The 19887-nt window shown below is 44.9% G+C and overlaps 1 protein-coding gene across 1 annotated transcript in view; it reads left to right on the top strand.

Annotated features, from left to right (window-relative positions):
• The first annotated feature begins 3328 nt into the window (after window positions 1–3328).
• The window catches only part of MARK2 (microtubule affinity regulating kinase 2), a 140473-nt gene continuing 123914 nt past the window's right edge, over window positions 3329–19887 (top strand). Inside the window, exon 1 of the mRNA XM_072984103.2 lies at window positions 3329–3988. Within this exon, the coding sequence (XP_072840204.2) occupies window positions 3935–3988 (54 nt within the window). The 5' untranslated portion in view covers window positions 3329–3934. The remainder of the gene's footprint in view (window positions 3989–19887) is intronic.

The raw sequence follows: 19887 nt of genomic DNA, 5'->3' as shown, positions 1-19887 counted from the left end.
GTCGTGTCCGATTCTTCGTGACCCCCATGGACCAGAGAGCACGTCAAGGCCCTCCTGTCTTCCACTCCCTTCCGGAGTTGGGTCAAATTCATGTTGGTTGCTTCAGCGACACTGTTAATAAAATGCTAATATTTCTTTAACAAGATGATCATCCAGTTGTAACGCTAAGGCTACAACCGTACAGTCACTTATTTGGGAATAAAATGCATTGAAATCAGAAATGGTGGGAAGTTTGGACCACGGTGGCCAAAATACCCCACCAATTTCTGGCTGAAATTGAATTAAGGCGACTTATTTACCCTCCGCCTAAGGAGGCATGAGGTCACTCCCTCCTGCAAGGGAGGGTGCTCGCCTTATTGCAGCACCCTCGCTCTCCACCAGGAGGCACTGCAGAACTGCTTATTTCCCTCCTTCGGTGATTGAGGGACCAGCAGGCAATTTTTAGGATCAGAGCTGGCAGCATCTTGCATTCAGCTACACACTTTTTCTCCCACTGCATAATTTCCCACCCACCTTGTTAGCAACTCTTATGTGTGAGTTCCTTCTGCAAGAACACTGGAAGGGGCAAGGTGTGGATCCTGGGATGACAAGAGGCCAGGGGGAAAAAAATTAACAAAGCTGGAGAAAATAGTTATTTTCCGGGGCTGTCACTCCATCTGGGTGGGTGGGGGGGCAATCTGGGGGCTCAGTGGCTGCACAAAATACTTTCGGTGTTCTCAAACAATACTCAGGTGCAACTGCCTAAGCAGAGCAATATTTAAATCCTGTACAAGAGGCTAGACCCATCCTCTTAACTATTAGCTTTATTTGTTTGTTTAAAATATTTGAAACCCAACTTTCTCGTTAAAGGCACCTTACAAAATTAAAATACCATATTTGAAGCTAAAAACAGGCAAATACATTGATTTTAACCCAAAAAAAGTGCATCTTCTTTAAGAAGACATATTGGAGGAAAATACACATACTGGGAGTACAGGAACAGCTTTTATATATTTCACGTGTTCTCAGCACTTCAGTGTCCATGTCTTTCTTATGAGCCTGCCAATGCCCTTGTAAGGTAGGGTTATATATCTTGGTCTCTTAGCAGAAGAACCACAGTAACCATCATCTCCAAAATGGGTGGGTGGGAGACAGAGAATTTCTGGAAGCCTTTATAAGTGGCAATTCATGCTTTAAAGGCTATGTAGCTTTTTATTTTCTCCAACAGCAAAATAATCCATTCACTGCAAACTGGAAGAGTCTTTATTTTGTCTCTGTTTTTTTCCACTGGGGGCCGGTGGACCCAACCACAGTGGGTCACAGAGGCAGGTAATTGACCCATTGCTCCCTGGAGTTTGTCTGCGTATGAGAATCACCTAAGCTGAAGAATGCTGGGCAACTCATTTTTTCAGTATTTAGGATTCTCCTATTGTGTTAAACCCGGTTTAATCCCCAAACCCCACCCACACTCGTGTACACTCCATCATTCCCCACCCTTCATGTTGCTTGTAAAGTATCACTTTTATTTTACCTTTATTAACAGGCTGAAATCCTGTTGTGCAGTTACGCAAACAGCTTAACTTTAGAAAACAAATTGCTGTAAGCCAAGAAATTTTTATCTGTTGCTTACCAGATAGGTCCGCAGAGTTTTTTTTTTTTAACTTATAGCAATTTGCTTTCCAAGTTTATGCTGTTTGCGTAACTGCACAACAGGATTTGAGCCATTTGTTCCAAACTCTAGTCGGTAGTGGTGTTATGTGCTAGTATTTGTACATTTCTGTTCCATATTTCTCAAGGCTGTGTTTCTGAGGTTTTCTAGATAGACGCCTATCCTAGTGCTAAAAAATGAAGAAAAAGAAGACCAGACCTTTTTAGCTTTAGAAACATTGTTCCATCGTGTGCACCAAAGGCGGCTTCTTAAGGACTTCCATTCTGGATATCTTGTGGGTTGTTTTGTTTTCCCAATGAAAATGGAACTACAAGCTGTTGGCTGCAAACTTTGCTGATTTCAAAATATTGCATTCAGTATATCATCTTCCCTGGTTTTTAGCAATAAATATTTTTCCTTCACTGTATTGGACATATTTATATTCTGCTTTTCTTCCAGCAAGTCGCCTGCTTTTAGCCTTATAACAATCTTGTTCAGGCTGATAGACAAGTGATCAGCGAGAAGTCCTCTGCTAAATTTCATGATTGAAAATGGACTTGAACCTGAGCTTAGATCTCCTAAGTTCTCAGTTACACACTGTAAATGTTACTTTATTCTAACTTTCAGTGCTGGGATACAGACTTTGTCACAGACTCATTAGAAAAGACAGTAATGCGGGGAACAGTTGAAGACCACAGGAGCAGACGAAGACAACCAGACACGAGATGGAACAAATCAATAACGGAAACCACAGTCTTGACTTTCCAGAGATCACGAGCTCATAGGGTTGCCATGAGTTGAGAGCAAATTGATGGTACATAGCAACAACAACAATAAACAGGTTTTTCGAGACCTGTGAGATGTTCAAGGAGCGGCTTAACGCTCCTGTCCACCAGTGAGTGTCCATGGCAAAGTGGGGATTTGAACACAGATCTCCTGAGTCTTAGACCAAGACTATATTCATTACACTTCATTGTCCTTCTCTTTACTTGGGGATGGAACATGGCCATGCTGGCTGGGGAATTCTAGTTGTAGTTACAAAACCAAAAAAAATACTGTCCCCATCTCTAGTTTGGACAGAACCTGGGCATGTAAGTACCACTTCTAGAATCTCCAGCTTGCGGTGGCGATTCAAAAACAACAGGTTGTAAAGTTTTAGGCTGTGGTCTGAGGGAGATCCAGATTCTATATCCCATGGAGCCATAAAACACAGTTGCATTGAAGAGGTTGTGCTTGTTTTAATTCCAGAGTTGATGTTATGAGGATGAAGTGAGGAGAGGAAACTGTGCACACCTCTTCAAGCTCACAGTCGGGAAGGGACATAATAATAAACAACCCACTTTTCCTCGCTTCCACCTTTCCCACCTTGGGAGCAGGAAATTCAAGCTTCCTTATAAAAAATGTTTGTGAACATTCCTAGGCAGAGCACGTTCTGTTCGCTTCGCGCTTCGACAAGCCTAAAGGCATTCGGCTATTTCCGGTCCCGCTCGGCTATTTCCGAACTTCTCTTTTGGCCACAGGCTTCCGGGTGTCGCCCCTGGGCGTGCTCGGCTCCCCTCTCCGGTATTAAAGCCGCAGGCCCCGCCCCTTTTCCAACGACCAATCAACTCTCAGTTGGCTCCCTCGGCTTTTTCCGCGCACCGTGGGAAGCAGAGTCGGCTTCGCGTTCGGGTGTTTCCGCCCAACCAATGAGACGGGCCGGGTGGCGGCGGCGGCGAGGCGTGCCAAGCCGCGGCTGTTGTCGAGGCTCGCTTCGGCAGTTTCCGGAAGGCAGGCGGAACTTCCCGAAACCCGGCAGAGGCGGCCATGTTGGGAGCCGCTGCTGTGTGAAGCCGAGGGGGCAGCCAGCGGAGCTTCGGGCACCGGCGGGGAAGGGGGGGAAAAAAAAACGGTGTCCGAGCCCGGCTGGGGAGCCTCGGCAGGATTTGGAGGCTGCCCACCGACCCGAGTCTGGCTTCAGGACCTCAAATTTCCTCACTTGGGATTTTTCGACCCTTGCGGCCTGGGCCCTAGCGCCTCATCCTCGGCCTCTCGTGATCTGTCAAGCCGGGCTTGCCCTCCCCTAAGCCGGCGGGAGTGGGGGGACCCTCCCATGTGGTGCCTTCCGACGTCGCATTGAGCGCCCACTTCTCCTCATGCTGGTGGCCTGGCCGCCCCCCTCGCCGTGAGGAGGAGGAAGAGGAGGAGGAGGAAGAGGAGGAAGAGGAACCGACCCCTTTCCAGCTGGGTCAGGGGAGTAGGAGTAGGGGGGGAAAGGAGTTTGAGCAGCTGGGGGGACCCCCCCTCAGCCCCTTGCAAGAGGGCACCATGTCGAACAGCGGCCGGAGCCCCCTGCCCACCCTCAGCGAGAACACGGAACAGGTAATTCGGGGCGGGGGGAGAAGGGAAGAAAGCCATTTCATTTGGGGGAGGAATTGGGGGGGTACTCCTGTAATCCTCTTCCAAAAAATAGGATGTGTGTTTGGGGGTGGGGGGTGTTTTTGCATCCCGCACGTGCGTGTGGCTTGTGTGGATGCTCTTGTTTTTTTTGGGGGGGTTTTACAACCCATCCCCTCCTGCCCACTCGTGCAGAAATCTCAGCCCAGAGAATCATGCCCCTTTTTCCTTTCCTTCCCCCCCTCTCCTCCGCCTTTCCTTTTCTTCCTGTCATCGCGATGGAGGGAGGTGGGGAAAAAAATCTTTCTCCCCCCCCATCGCAGCCTGCTTGTTTGCAGGGTGTGTGTGGGGGGGGTTTTGCAGAGGGAAGGCAGAAAAAAAAACTGGAGCGAGGCCAGTTGAAAAGCCGAGAAAGGAAAAACTGCTCCTTAAAAAAAAGAGCACACAGGTGTCAATCCTGCCTGGGAAGCCGGAGGGAAGGATCCTGTCTTAAGAGTGGCATGGATGGGAGAATCCAGCTGGGCAGATGGGGCTGACTCTCTCTCTCTCCTCCCCACCACTTCCATCATCTCTGCAGCAGGAGGGTGGGAAAAGCCTCAGGCTTATTGCCACCTCTTTTTAACTGTCTCTACTCCTGCACTTTTTAAAGAGCAACTCCCTGATGCACCCAGAAAAGGTAGCGGAGGAAATATTGTACTGTTCTGGCCATTCAGCAAAGTTCCACCTGCTGTATTTTTCATGTGCTTCTCCAGATGCAGGGAAAGACCACAATTTTTTTTAAACCTTTCCCTTATCATAGTGGTTCAGAGATGGGAGGGGAAAAAAAATCATATCTGGGTCTTTCCTCTTGCTTAGAAATGCTCACTCTGTTTCCTGGAAGACCACCTGTCATGATTTTTAAAACTGGGTTTTACTTTGCTTTTGTGCTGTCTCTCAACAGCAGACCTTTGCTTTTTTTTATGCAAGAAGAAAGATTGAGCTTGCTTTCTAAAAATCCCTATGTATTAGGTTTTTCAAAGTCCCTATGTATTAGGTTCTTACTTTAAAGAAAGAAAGAAAGAAAAAGAAAGAAAGAAAGAAAAAGCACAGGAGCAGGGCTGGCAAATGGATCTGCCCTAGAAGTGAACTTCTGGAATGAAGAAGGAAAAAGGCCAGGGAGGTGATTTTTTTTTGGCCCACCTTTATTTATTTATTTATGTTTATTGAAAATATCTGTACCCCACCTTCATCTTTAAAAGGACCCAAGGTGGCAACACCTAGAAGGGTTGCAGAAGCACCAGGAATTTGGGATGGAGGGAGGGACTTGGAGTTTCTCCCTCTTGAATATGCAGGACACGATCAGGATTGCTTTGACGAATGGTTGGGGAAGCAGCCAACCAGGTTCTGGGGTGAAGGAAGTAGATACTCAACTTTAGGGGAGGTGAAGATGATGGGGAATTCCACTGCCCCTCTCTCTCTTTGAAAGAAGTGCTTTCAGGGGAGAGGGGGGGGCAAGAACAGGGCTTGCTCAGACAGGATTCCTCTACTGGCCCTGCCTCTTATATGTATAGATTTGGGGGAATACATGTGTTCACTTGTTGGCTGGAGTGGAAAGGCAGTGGATGGAGCGAGAGACTGAATTGGGAGCCAGGGTTAATGGGTGTCCATTTAAGAGAGATCTTACATTTTATGCCAGGAGATTAATATTGTTGACGTGTCTATCCCTTCCTCTGTATGTGTGTGTGTGTAATAGGGGATGATGCTGTGAGAGGCACTGGGGAAGCCACTGCATATAAAGAGGGGTGGGGGATGCCAGAGGTTGGAAGAGAACCACAGAAGAATAGTTCTCTTTCCCTCCAGTCTTCCTCCCCCCCCCAACCCTTTGCTCCACTTACATGTCTGTAATGCAAGGGGGGGAGGCACATCTCTAATTTCCATGCTTCTCTTTGAATTGTTATTTGAACTGTGCAGGTTGCTTGTCAGTGAAGCAGGAAGATGATGGCCCATTTTCTGGCATGCAGATAGGAGAACTGAATCCACCAAGTGTGTGAGGAAGAATTTTTTCTGTCATTTAGAATGATGGCTACTTGATTGCAAAGGCCCTGCTCTATGAGGGGTATATATTTCAGGGATGCTCTGCTTGACTCTCATGAAAGCGTGTGCTTTTGTAGGACATGCATTTGAACATTTAGGGGCTGTGCATTGGCCAGAAAGGCAGAGGAGTCTATCAGCACCTCACTGGAGACCATACACCTGTGTTTCTGTACGTGAAGGTTTATCATTTCCTGAGGCGTGCCCTGAAGAAGTTTTATCCTAAAGTTAAAGACTCTGGTGTCTCTGGCCTTAAGAGATAGGGTTCCTGCTTGACGAGGCGCTTCCTCGTTTGCAGGACATCTCGGTTCCTCTTGGTCATGCCCAGTTCTTAAGTAACAGCTGCTGTGTTGCAAGTGCTCTACCCATCAGTAATTGTTACCCCATCGGATGGGATGCCTATATTGTAGCTGGAGGGCAGGATGACTTCGCTAATGCTGTCTGTAGTGGGTGCAAGTGAGGTGTGCAGCTTGGGACTAACTACATAGCTCTCATTCCCAACACAACCATTATACTATAGACAAGTATGGATATAAATGTTGTTGTGATTCTGTATCCTGTTGTTCCATGGTAGACGTTAAGGTGGTGTCCCTAATGTTCCCATGAGATACCTTTTCCCAAACCAAAATCTTCCTAGCTTCAGTGAGATTGCTAGATCCTGAACATTCAACCTATATGCCCCCCACATACATGCTCCCCGTCCACATATGCCTGTCCACATGTCTCCGGATCTACAGGCATCCTAATATCCAGTGAATCTATTTCTTTATATATGTGTACATCTTCAGGCTAATCCAGTGGTGTTGCTAACTAAGCAGTACTGGAAAGCTGCTGTTTGTCTGTGTAAGTAGTTTTGGGATTAGATGGGTGAAGAGTCTGAAGCCTTTCCCCACTTCAGGGATCCATATTAGACTACAACTCCCATCATTCATGACCTTTGGCCATGCTGGCTAGGAGTTTATGAGAATTTTAGTCCTTGCTCATCTGGGTGGAGAAAGACTGGTTTTCAGAGGCTTCCAGACAGAACTCCTAATGTCAGTGACAGAATCCTGGGTTTGGAACCGTCCACTTACTTTAGTATTGGGAGCTGATCACTTGTTAATACCTATTGTGGTGTAGTGGATAGAGTGATGGACTAGGGCTCAGGGGGCCTAGATTCAAATCCCCAGTCAGCCATGAAAAGTCACCTGGGGTGTAGAACTGATAACCCACTCCTTAAATATCTCATTTACGTTGACAGCTTTGCCATAAGTCAGTTCCAACTTGATGGGATATAACAACGAGCTGATTACTTAGCTTAGGATAGGCATTTTGAGGGTCTATAGAGGCTTTGGAATATGTTTGCCAGAGTCTCTGACCACTGGCTGTATCAGTTCTGTACTGCGTAGTGAGTGTTAAAGAAAGACATTACAGTCTTTCACTGGTGGAAGAACTTCTTCTTTGAGTGGATAGTGTGGAAATGCCTTGAGGATAAGGTGGTTGCAGCCAGAAGATGATAATTGTCCCTGTATTTGGATAGTCATGTATGTGACAGTTGATCCCTCGGATGGTATAGCTCTTCTAGGAGTCATAAGTTGATGAGTGTTTTCTGTATGCCATTTAAGAGGAGAGCTGAGTGCAGGGTGGATTTGATTTAAACATTGGGGGTTTTACTATTTAAATCAAATAATTGATTTTAAAAATGGCTGAGTGGGAGACAGAGGATGATTAAGGGCGTAAGCCTTGCGTGGCACAATCAACCAGGATGTTTTCCTGTACAAAGAAAGGTGGGACAAACCGATTAGGAAAAGCCTCTGTTTTTTAGCCTTCATGTGGAAATGTTGTGTGTATCACCAGAGGAATTTCTGCACTGCAGCTATCTACATTTGGTTGATGGTTTTGAAAATCAGGGCCTTCTTTCTGGAATTTGCTTTTGACAGGAACCCCCCCCCCATACCTCCTCTCCATTTGCTTTTCAAAGGTTAGCTAGGGCTTGCGTTGGTGAGAAAGCCGTAATGGGTCGGTGATAGTCGGAAATAATAATTAGCTCTAACTGGTGGCTGCCCTTGGAATGCAGAACCAAAGAAAAATACACCGTCGTTCCATCCATCATCTGTTGGATTATGGGCTACTGGAGCATATGTGTGTGTGTCTATGTGTTGTAACTCTTCAATACCTACTTTGCCTGTGTTGCAGCCATATTTGTGTTGGATGGTTTCCACTTGTGCAGCGGGAGCGATGTGGCCGACTGCTGCTGATTAAAGACTTCCTTTTTCAGTTTTGGGGTGCAGGTGGCTTTGACACATTGTATGTAAGCCATGCAAACCCAAAGTATGAAATGGAAGCTTGCATTTGGCAGCAATGTGCCCCTGACTATGGCACAACTAAGGCTACACAACAGGATTTTTACCCATACATTTCTGTCTTTTAATGGCTTTGTTGCAGGTTTTAATGTACCTCCTATGTAGGAAATGCTGCAGGCTACTTTGAGCAACTTTTTGGAGAGGTGTACGACTAGGTGCACAAGAGTTGGTAAGGTGCAGTGGATAGATGGTTGGACTGGGGTTCAAGGGCAAGAAATTGAAGTCCCTGCTTTTGTGTAAACTCAGAAGATGACCTTGGGCTAGTCTATCTCTGTCAGTGGAACCTCCCTCACAGGGTTTTTGTGAGATATCCGTAGGGAGAAAAGTTGTTGTGCCATCCTGAACTTCTTGGTGTTAAAAATATAATACTGTATATATTATATAGTTTCACCTCTCTTAAACTGGCACCCGATGATTAGGTTGAGCTACAAAACCCGTCAACCAGCTAGCGCACTGAATGAACTCTAAATGAAAGATCAATGTATGCAATCAATTTATATTTATTTATCTAAAGTATGTTTGTTGTTTATATTCTTGTTGTTTATATTCCGCCGGATGCAAATGCAGATTTGGCGCTGGGTCATCTGGGCGATGAAATTGGCAACTTGCAAAGTAAATTTCCGGATGCTGTATACATTATTGCAGGAGACTTCAATCATGTAGATCTACGTGCAGTCCTCCCCAAATTCCATCAACATGTAAGGTGTGCTACTAGGGGGCTGAACACCTTAGATAAGGTCTACACGAATATTGCAAATGGATACAGGATATTACAATTGCCACACTTGGGCCAGTCTGACCATATGTCCCTGTTTTTAGCTCCGGAGTATATTCCTCTGAGAAAACAGTCAGGGCCAGTAGTCAAGACAGTGAAAAGCTGGCCGGAGGGAGCAATGGAGCAGTTAAAGGACTGTTTTGAACAAACAAATTGGGAAATTTTTGACCATCCTGATCTGGAAGAACATACAGCTGCAGTGTTAGGGTATATGGCACACTGTATTGACACGGTCACAGTGGATAAACGTATCCGGGTTTATCCCAATCAAAAACCTTGGATGACCGGGAAGGTTAGATGCCTGTTGTATGCTAGAAATAAGGCTTTTAAGTCTGGGGATGATCTAGACTACAGTGCAGCAAGAACGAATTTGAGGAGAGGCATTAAGCAAGCTAAGGCCGAATACAAGAGGAGAATTGAAGACTGCTTTCTCAGCAATAACATGAGGCAAGTTTGGCAGGGGGTTCAACAACTAACAAACTACAAAGCAAAAAAGGTTTCCTCAGGCGGAGTTGTGGAGGTGGCTGAGGAGTTGAACAACTTTTTTGCTCGATTCGAGATCGATCAAACTGAAACTGTTCATTTGCCATCATTTACTCAGCAGAGTCCCCCCTTCATTGTGAATGAGCAGGATGTGAGACAGACTATGAAAATGGTTAACTCCAGAAAAGCAGCTGGACCCGACTTAATTCCTGGTCGGGTGGTAAAAGACTGTGCTGATCAGCTAGCCGGGATATGGACTGTAATTTTTAATAGATCCCTGACACTATGCGCAGTTCCCGTCTGTCTCAAGGCTTCCATCATCGTTCCACTGCCTAAAAAGTTGCCTACAAACAGTCCGAATGACTACAGGCCGGTGGCACTAACTTCAATCTTAATGAAGTGCTTTGAGCAGTTAGTTCGGAAATATATTATCTCCTGCCTTCCTCATCCCTTTGATGGGCTTCAGTTTGCTTATAAAGAAAATAGATCAACCGAGGATGCGATCAATACTGTGCTTTATATGGCTTTATCCCACTTGGAAACACAAGGGAATTATGTAAGAATGCTGTTCGCGGACTTTAGCTCTGCTTTTAACACCATTATACCCCACAGATTAATAGACAAACTTAAAGATCTTGATTTTCCAGATTCTATCTGTCTGTGGATTTTGGATTTTTTAACAAATCGTCCACAAAGGGTTAAACTGAATGACTACATCTCTACTGACAAGATACTCAGCACTGGCACTCCACAAGGCTGTGTCCTTAGTCCACTACTGTTCTCCATTTATTCATCGGATTGCACCAATAACCATCCCAGTAATAGGATTATCAAATTTGCAGACGATACTACACTAGTAGGACTTATCTCTGGGGATGATGAGTCTGCGTATCGGGACGAGGTATTACAGCTATCCCGCTGGTGCAAAAAAAACAATCTTTTATTTAACATCCAAAAAACCAAGGAATTCATAGTGGACTATAGGAAAAAAAGAGCAGACATTCAGCCACTGTATATAGATGGAGTTTGTGTGGAACAGGTGGTTGAATGTAAGTTTCTTGGGACTATCATAACAAATGACCTGACTTGGAGTGCAAACACCGCTGCGTTAATCAGGAAGGCACAACAACGGTTGTATTTTCTAAGGATTCTTAGAAAGCAACAATTGACTGAGAGTTTGTTAATCACCTTCTATCGGAGTTCGATTGAGAGCATATTATCCTACTGTCTCTGTGTATGGTTCACGAGCTGCACAGTGGCAGAGAAAAAGGCAATTCAAAGGGTGATTAAGACGGCCCAAAACATCATTGGCTGTTCCCTCCCCTCTTTGGAAGAATTGTATAAGAACAGATGTAAGAGGAAGATATCTAACATACTGAAAGACTCCTCTCATCCGGGATATCAGCTCTTTAAACTATTACCATCAGGAAGGAGATTCAGGGTATTGAAAGCAAGGACAAGCAGATTCAAGAACAGTTTTTACCCAAGTGCAGTATTGAGTTTAAATGTGGGGCCATAGGTTTTTGGTGGATTTTAATTGCTGAGAGAAAACGGGGTATCTATATTTGGATGGTGAAAGTTGTGTATATTTTAACTTTTTTTTGTAGTGTTGTCCAGTTTTACCTTGGGGAAGAGCACCTCATTTCGTTGCACCCACTTGTGAGCGCAATGACAAATAAATTTCTTATGTCTTATGTCTTATGTCTTTATTCTGCCTTTCTCCTTAAAAGGATCCAAGGCGGCTTACATAATTAAAAGACAATATAAAAGCTACCAGCAGGGAGTTTGCAAATACTAAAAAGGATCAAACATACACAAAACACACTCAAGGCAGTAAAGTACAACAATCCATTTTTAAAAAAACCCACCCAGCGGCCATGGAAAGCTTGCCTGAAGAGAAAGGTCTTTGCAGAAGGAAAGCCAAGATGGGATCAGCTTGGCCTCCAGTGGCAGGGAGTTCCAACGTCTGGGAGCAGCCACAGGGAAGGCCCTCTCCTGTGTCCCCAACACACGTACCTGTGAAGGTGGCGGGACTGAGAGAAAGGCCCCCTCCTGATGATCTGAACATTGGAGAAGGCTCACAAAGGCAATGAAAGATAATCCGTATGCAACCTTGCCTTCCTCCTACTTGAGTTGCTTGACTTCCCACGGAACCAGCACTCACTCAGAGTTGGAAGCAAAAAAAAAACACAAAAACCAGCCCTCCCACCTTTTTTTTTTCTTGTTCAATCCTCTTATGCGCCTCTCTTCAACTTCAGCAGCTTCCGGCTCTTGTGGGTTGTGCTTTGCGGCTTCCGCAATCTCTTAATTGTGTTGGTGGGAGAATTTACTCTTTGAGTGGACACTGTGGCGGGTGGGGAGGAATGCATTACGAATAAGGTGGGCTGCAGCCAGGAGGCAAACATTGTCTCTGTATTTTAGAAAATCCATGTGCTGGTTGGTGGTTGATTCCCTACAGTCCTGATAGGAGACCTGGTTGATCCATGCCTCTTTTGGGCTCTTTACGGAGGGGGGAGTGGAATGGGGGTGCAAAGTGGGAGAGAGAGGCTGGCTTTGAGCATAAGTCTTGTGGGGCATAATCCACCAAGACGTTTTCCTGTAGAAGCCTCATCAAAATGAGCCGACGTTATGCAGCTGAGCTCCTGCCTTGCTCTCTTTCATTTCAGTGATGCTTTCCCAAGATAGCCTCTTTTCTTTTGGGTCATTTATTCCTGGGAAGCAACGGAGGAGAGCAGGGGAATGTAGCTCCATGGCAGGAGAATGCCATTCCCCCGTGCATTTCTGAGTAAGACCAGTAATGATCCCCACCTGAAATTTTGGAGTATGAGGTAGTACGTAGAGTGTCAGGCTAGGATAACAGGGAATCTGGATTCAAGCTGTGCCTGGCTTTGGAAAACTTACTGGAGTGGCAAGCAGTGGGAAACCCTTCCATGAATGTCTCGCAAATCTCAGAAAATCCCATTAAGATAGGTGCAAGTCAGAGGCAGGAACGTTTGTCCCTGCAGATGTTTTTGGACTTTTCTATATTTTCCACTTAGCTTTCAACAGAGGCCATGACGCATCTTGATCTAACAAACCCAACTGGACTCATACCTGACTCTTGATCTCTCTCTTTTTTGGGTTGGGTGTCTATGCGCCCACTGGAAGCTTGGAAGTGTTTTCTGTAAAACAAGGCTGGATACAGTAGGACCTAAAAGATGTTTCTAGCCTGTAACTCGCACCTGCCCCCCCCCCCCGCAAGAGAGATTTTTAAAAGTGACCGTGTTACTGTTATCTGCCAGTTACGACATTTTGAAATAACGGGTAAACGATACCCAATAGCCTGCGTGAAATTCCTTTGTGCATATGGCGAGTGGTTAAAACCCATGGCAAACTAGCCTAAACTGAGGGGCAGCATCGCATAGTAGTTAGAGCATAGGATGAGGGTTGGAGAGATGATGATTCGAAATCTCTGTCTACCCACATGGGAGGGTCATTGGACCAAGTCTCTACCTCACAGGGCTATTGTAGACGACAAAATTGATAGAGGGAGAGGAAGACACATGATGGTCTGCTCCTTGGGGCTGCTGGTATAGATATCAATATAGCTAATTGATAACGTGTCAGTCATTGGCTGCATTTGTACATTTTCACCCCTTCTAAGATTGTGTATTGAGTCCATCTCCTTATCTTCATAACCTTTTGAATTTAAATAAGAAATATTTTTGGGCAGGGACACTGTCCTCTATAAAGGAATAAAGTGCCAATTTGTTGCAAAGTCCATTAAACTGCTAGTTTATCCCCATTTGTTTGCTCCTGATTTTCCCGAGTGGGTTTTTGGGTCCCCCTTTTGACTTGCTACTCTTGCCACTGTTAAACTCAATTCATTTTACTCCTGTTACCGTTTTGTTTTACTTAGTGAGGTTTTTGGTTTGCAGGCCCACTGTTAAATTCTCTTTGATTACCAAGGTTTCAATCAGTAAGGCTCCCATATATATATATATATTAATTTGACCTAACTTTGGAAAGAGCAGGATTTGGCCCTAAAGGTTTGGCACTCCCCTGAGTTGGCAGTCCAGGCTGTCAACAGCAGTATGCTAAGTATTGCCCAACTCTCTGTTGTTTTATTTTAAAGGAACGGGGAAGGAAGGCTCTTATTTGTGCGAGATGGGAGTTGAGAGGTGGGGCGAGGCTGGGTGCAGCCGTTCCGGTTCTCCTGACGTGTTCAACAGATTACAGGGGAAAGGTATCAGAGACAGGGAAGGGAGTCTCCACCTGCTAGCGTTGCTTTCTTTCTCCTCTGGTGAATTTTCTTGGATCCGACCGCCTTGTCCCCGAACTCGCCTTCTGCCCAGTCACCTTTATTTGTCCTGCCTGAGAAAAGTCAGTCTTCCCTATGCACTCTGAAGTAGGGAAGCCATGCATTTCAGATTTCGGGCTCTCCCCTTCCTTTCTGTGTGAGCGCATACTGTACTAGTGTCTTAGCAACAAGGCCTGGAAAGGACAGCCAGCGTGGAAATGAGACAAGTGTAACACTGAACTAAATATAACTGCAGCATCCTTTATGGTAGGAGTGGGACACAAAAGGTGGCATCGTGGGGCAGGGGGGCGGTGAGCACAGATTTCAACCTGAGCTTCTGAACCTCTCTGTCCTTCCACTTCTTTGATGGTTTTAAAGCAGATGTAAGTCTGAGGAAAAAGCAGTGAATGCCACACATTGGTCTGTAAAGCGATATTGCCTTCCTTGTCCAACTAGCTATTCTTAACAGTTTCTTTAAAAACAACTAAATCTGGCTGACATTTAACCATAACTGATACAACACCCCTCCCTTCCTTTTCTTCCCTCCTTGAATTTAAATGGGTTGAGATGACTGGAAAAAAATCCAGGTGTATAGGGAACTAAGTTGGAGAATTAGAATTCTGATTCATTCATCTGTTTCTTGGTAGGTAGGAGTTTCCACTCTGCAAGCTCACAGTCAAGCTTTACGTACATTGTAGAAGAAGTATGTTGCCCTTTTCTTTGGTTGTATATGTTGATGTCACTTTTTGGTAAATCTTCCCTGTGTGTGTCGAGGAATAACTGGTTTACTCAAAAATGCAGCTCTTTTAAAAGTAAGCTAAGGTGTGGGGGATGACCTAAGCCTTGATCTTGCCTAAATAATATATTTGTGTGTACACAGTTCAAAGCTCCGTTATTGTGTAATATAATTGTGCAAAATTCCCTTTTTATTGAAAACAGTCCCCAAGGGAAGACTGGTGCTTTCCCCCCATTATCCTTTCAGATGAAAAGCTGGTAAGGGATCTTGCCTGGCTTTCCCCATCTCCTCGTGGGCAGATCTGCTAGCCTTTTTTCTGATCCTTGAAATTCAGCTGTGGTTTCTGCCAGTGTAGCCTTATTATGTTTTCCGTCTGGGCCCCACAGCTTTTTCAGTGCAACCAATGTTTACTGGCTGAGATTGAGGTTCTTAGGGACACGGGGAACGCACAACTCACAGAATGTGTTTGTTCCTATAGGATAGTGGTTTGCAGCCTTGGGACCCTGGATGTTCTTGGACTACAATTCCCAGATGTCTTCACCACTAGCCACTGGCCAGGATTTATGAGAGTGGTAATCCAAGGTTGGGAACCACTGCTGTGGAAGAGAAAATAGATACAGATAATTTGTTGTTGATGATGTTTAGTCGTTAAGTCGTGTCCGACTCTTCGTGACCCCCATGGACCAGAGCGCGCCAGGCCCTCCTGTCTTCCACTGCCTCCCAGAGTTTGGTCAATTTCATGTTGGTCGCTTCGGTGACCCTGTCCATCCATCTCGTCCTCTGTCGTCCTCCTCTTACCCTAACACTATTTCATCTCATTTTTAGTGCCTTTTTCTTCATAGGTCCTTCCTATTTTTCTTAATAGTTTCTATAGTTTCATTGCTGTACACAGGACTGTATGTTTTGACAGGAACTGAGATGAGGAAATGCCAGCGCTGTTGGCTATTTGCACCAGAGGGTGTTCTGTTCTCTGGAGCAAGAGTGAGCTGTAAACAAGACTGGCGTTTTGTGTGTATCCCCACTCATTGTCTGAAGGCATGAGCTTAAGTCCTATTAAGCGTTTGAAAAAAGTGCTCCTCCCTGACTTGTTTTTGTGTTGCTTAAATGTTGTTAAGGCTCTTCGATCCCCCAGGTGGTTAAAGTTTTTGTCACCATTTGTCCCTGTCCTGGCTGACCACCATACCTCTTGTCTTCCAGACAGAAAGAGTGAGAGGAAAAGAAACGAAAAAGACCTGGCTAACAGGGATATCATCTAGGCAGAGCTAATGCCCTCCAGCTCAGGTCTGAGCAGGCTGTTGCTTGTGTGACAGCTCAGCCCAGCCGTTGTGAAAGGGAGAGGTTTTAAGGCTCCACTGCTCTCAGCCGCCTCCGCTTCCTCTTTTGTTCCTGGAGGTCAAAGCAAATGCAGAAAAAGGGATCACGTGGCCGTGTTTCCGTTTGGATCACTAGGGATTGTGCTGGTGAAACAAGCCTGGGCTGAGATAACCAGCCCAATAGCAGGATGGCAGGATGATTGACAAGGCCAGAGGGGGTCATGAACCCCTCTGTGGCAAAGCATGGATTCACAGGGCGGCAGTTTGCACTTGGCTGTCTGTCAGTGCAGCCTCCCATGGGTATAACCTCGATTTGGTTTTTGCACGTTTGCTTTCTTGGTGGGATTTCTATGTCTCTCCCTCCCTTTTTGCAGAGATTCTTGCCTTAATATTTTTCTGATTATTGCTTCCTGACCCGCTCTTCCTCCTCCCTCCCCAGTATTCCAGATCCTTCGCATTCAAAATGCAGAACAGAAAAGGGGTTGACTTATGAATTATAAATAGCTTGTCCTGTTTCTCCCCACTGCCACCCACTCCCGATTTTTCATTCCTTTACATCACTGATGGGCAAAGCTCAGCCTTTCCAGATGTTCACGTCGGCATTAGCTGCTGTTGCCCCTGCTAAGAGACAAAGGGGGTTGCATTTGGCGACACTGGAGGGCAGCAGTTTGGTCAACCCACTTCTAGATTCTAGAGCAGGAGGAGCAGAATCTGGACCCTCCGGATTTCAGTGGACTAGTAAACTCTGCTGGGAGTTGCGATCCAACAACATCTGAAGGCTGCATTTTGCCCAGCTGTACTTTTATGTTTTAAAGATTGTATTTGGAAGCTGAGTGTGTGCATTGCCATAGCTGGGTTTCATGGATGTCCTGGCAACCTATCTTTTATTCAGCCCAGAGTAAGAGGAAAAGTTCTTGGCCCACACTTTGCTTTTCCGTCAGAGAATGGAGACAAAGGAGGGGTATAATGTTTTTTCCCTTGCTAAACCAGTCAGGCCAGTTCTGATAATGATTTGTGTTCTTTTCTCTCCCTTTTTTCTGGGGCCGCACCATGCTGTGGGAGAGAGGGAGAGAGAGCCTGTACCGGGGTGCGTGAGTGGAGGAGAAACCTTTATTTAAAATTTGCACGTCTGACTTGCTAGCCACATGTGATAAATGGGGAACTCTCTGTAACAAACAGACTGTAGTAGATTCCCAGTGGTGGAAAACCTGACCTGTAATTGTACAGCAAGTACATTTATCTGCTCTTTACCACTGGGCGTTCAGGGAACACAATGCTTTGCATTAAGAGCCACGCAATCTTCAAAATCCATCAGCACTTAGAGGTTTCTCCCCTTCTTTGCCTTTGCTGTGAATAGCCTCTGCAGGTTTTTTAAATCAGATTTATTTGTTGCTGTAATAAATAATAATAATGTGCCGGTAAGTCAATTTTGACTTACGGCAGTCCTTTTCGGATTTTCCATGTCGAGAATCATTAGAAGTGGTTTACCTTCTACTGGGTCTCCCCTGGGACTGTGCAGCTTTGCCCAAAGCCACCTCTAAAACACTGAGCTACCCAGCCAGCTTGTTGCTCTGTAAAGTCTTAGCTTATCTTACCCTTTGCCGTTGTTGTTTGCTCTGGGGCCTACCTCAAGGTGTTGGGTTAGAATGGTCCAAAAATGGCTGGAGACTCAACCACAGGTTGGAGGGGCCCTCCCAGTATGTGGTGGTCTTCAAAGGGGTCCCAGATCTTGGTTCTGCCGATGAGCAGTAGAGATCGGACCATGTTGTGGGAACATATGTATGAAACCACCTGCCTTTGCAGGCATGTTAGGCTTATTTTACTTCCACTAATTATGTAAGATGTACGTACTGTATCTCTTCATCCAGGCCTTTGAATTCTTTGGACATTGTTTAAGGAGATCCTCATGTTCTCCTTTGTTTGTTGACCAATCTGCGGAAATTGATTTCGTTGTTTCTTGGGTATGATCAATCGTTACTGTCTCAAAAGCATTGATGCATTACCAGCTGCATTTATTTCTACTGTTACCTTTCAAGCAATTTACAATTTGTAAAATGCTTTGTAAATTGTTATAAAGAGCAGCATATCAGTTAGGTAAACAGTACTCATAGTAGTTGTGTGGGAACTGGAAGTCATGATATAGAACAGATCCTAACAGTCTGTTTAAAAAGCAGGCCGAAGTACCCAGAGAATTTTGTTATTGGGGGGGCTGTAAGCATTCTATTAATATGTAAGCTAAGCCATTGTTTGAACAGCTCATTAGCATTCATTTTAAATCATGACTCTTGGAAGCAGGCAAAGTGAAAGTGAAGTGTGTCTTCTTCACTCACTCTGCCATGCAAGAAGAAGGTTGCTCTGCATTAGATGCTGCTTTGCTTCTCTATGTAGTGTTAAATGGTGGCAAGTGTTACTAAGAAGGCCTAGATGTATGTACAGTATTTATTTATTTATTTATTTATTTATTTATTTATTTATTTACTTATTTATTTGATTTATACCCCACCCATCTGGTAAATCTATACCACTCTGAGCGGCTAACAATATAATACAAACCATTCCACGGGAACAGTTTTAAAGCTCTCAAGCCACTTCTCTCTCTGCTAGTCCTGTGTACCTTGAGAGAACCCGATTTACAGGTACAGTAGTATTGGAGCAGCACTGTTTGTTTTTCTTGCCATCATCCTTCCCAGTGGCTGTGCTGACTAGAGAGCGGAGGTCTAATAACGTCTGGAAGGCCATACATTGCGACTTCTACTTTAGGAGGTAGCATTGTGCATATACCCCAGACTTCTCAGCCAATCTAGGCTGCAGGAGACATCATCATTTATATTTGGTTTAAATAATAATAATAATAATCAGCAGCATTGGCAGGAGGACACATTTGATGGTGGTAGCAATGGAAAGCTGTGCCCGAATTTACCTAGAATAAAACAGGGTGTCCCCATTCTTAACTAGAATGATGTGGAAGTTGGTGGTGGTTGCAAAGGCATTGGTTCAAAAAGGAATAAGGAGGAGATGGGAGTGAGTGTTCCCGGTGAACTGTAAAGCTACTGTGTTTCCCTGAAAATAAGACAGGGTCTTATACTAATTTTTGCTCCAAAAATTGCATTGGGACTTGTTTTCAGGGGATGTTTTATTTTATTTTTTCATGTACAACCATCTACATTTATTCAAATACAGTCATGCCATCTTCTGGTTGCTGCACAAGGGTGGAGGGCGGGGTTTGACTTAACTGTGGCTTATTTTTGGGGTAGGGCTTATATTATGGGCATTCTGGAAAATCCTGCTAGGGCTTACTTTCATGATAGGGCTTATTTTCGGGGAAACAGGGTATAAAGCCCTAAATGACTTGTATCCAAGCTATCTCAAGGACCACATCTTCCTTTATGAGTCTGCCTGGGCATTAAGATCATCAGGGGAGGCCTTCCTCTTGGTCCTACTGCCTTCACAGGTGCATTTGGTGGGGACACAGGGGAGCGCCTTTTCTGTCACTGCAACCAGACGCTGGAACTCCCTGCCACTGGAGGCCAGGCTGGCCCCATCTTTCCTGTCCTTCTGCAAACAGACGAAAACTTTTCTCTTCAGACAGGCTTTCCCTTAGCGATTGGCTGCCTGAGAGATCTTTTTAAATGGAGTGTTGTGCCCTGTTACTTTAAATCTGTTTTTGGTGTTGATTTTATTACCATTTTTGCTGTGGTGTTTTTTCGATTCCTTTTAATATCTGTATACAGTACTTACTGTTTTTAGCTTTTTAATTTTGTCTTTTAATGATGTAAGCCACCCTGGGTCCTTTTTAAGGAGAAAGGTGGAGTAAAACTAACTTAAATAAAGCAAACAAATAAATAAAATGACCCATTTTTGTACCAAAGATGAAGAGGCTAAGTGT

This window comes from Pogona vitticeps, chromosome 15 (assembly GCF_051106095.1).
Source record: "Pogona vitticeps strain Pit_001003342236 chromosome 15, PviZW2.1, whole genome shotgun sequence".
Lineage (NCBI taxonomy): Eukaryota > Metazoa > Chordata > Lepidosauria > Squamata > Agamidae > Pogona > Pogona vitticeps.
Note: the sequence above shows the minus strand (reverse complement) of the source record. Positions and strands in the feature narration are given on the sequence as shown.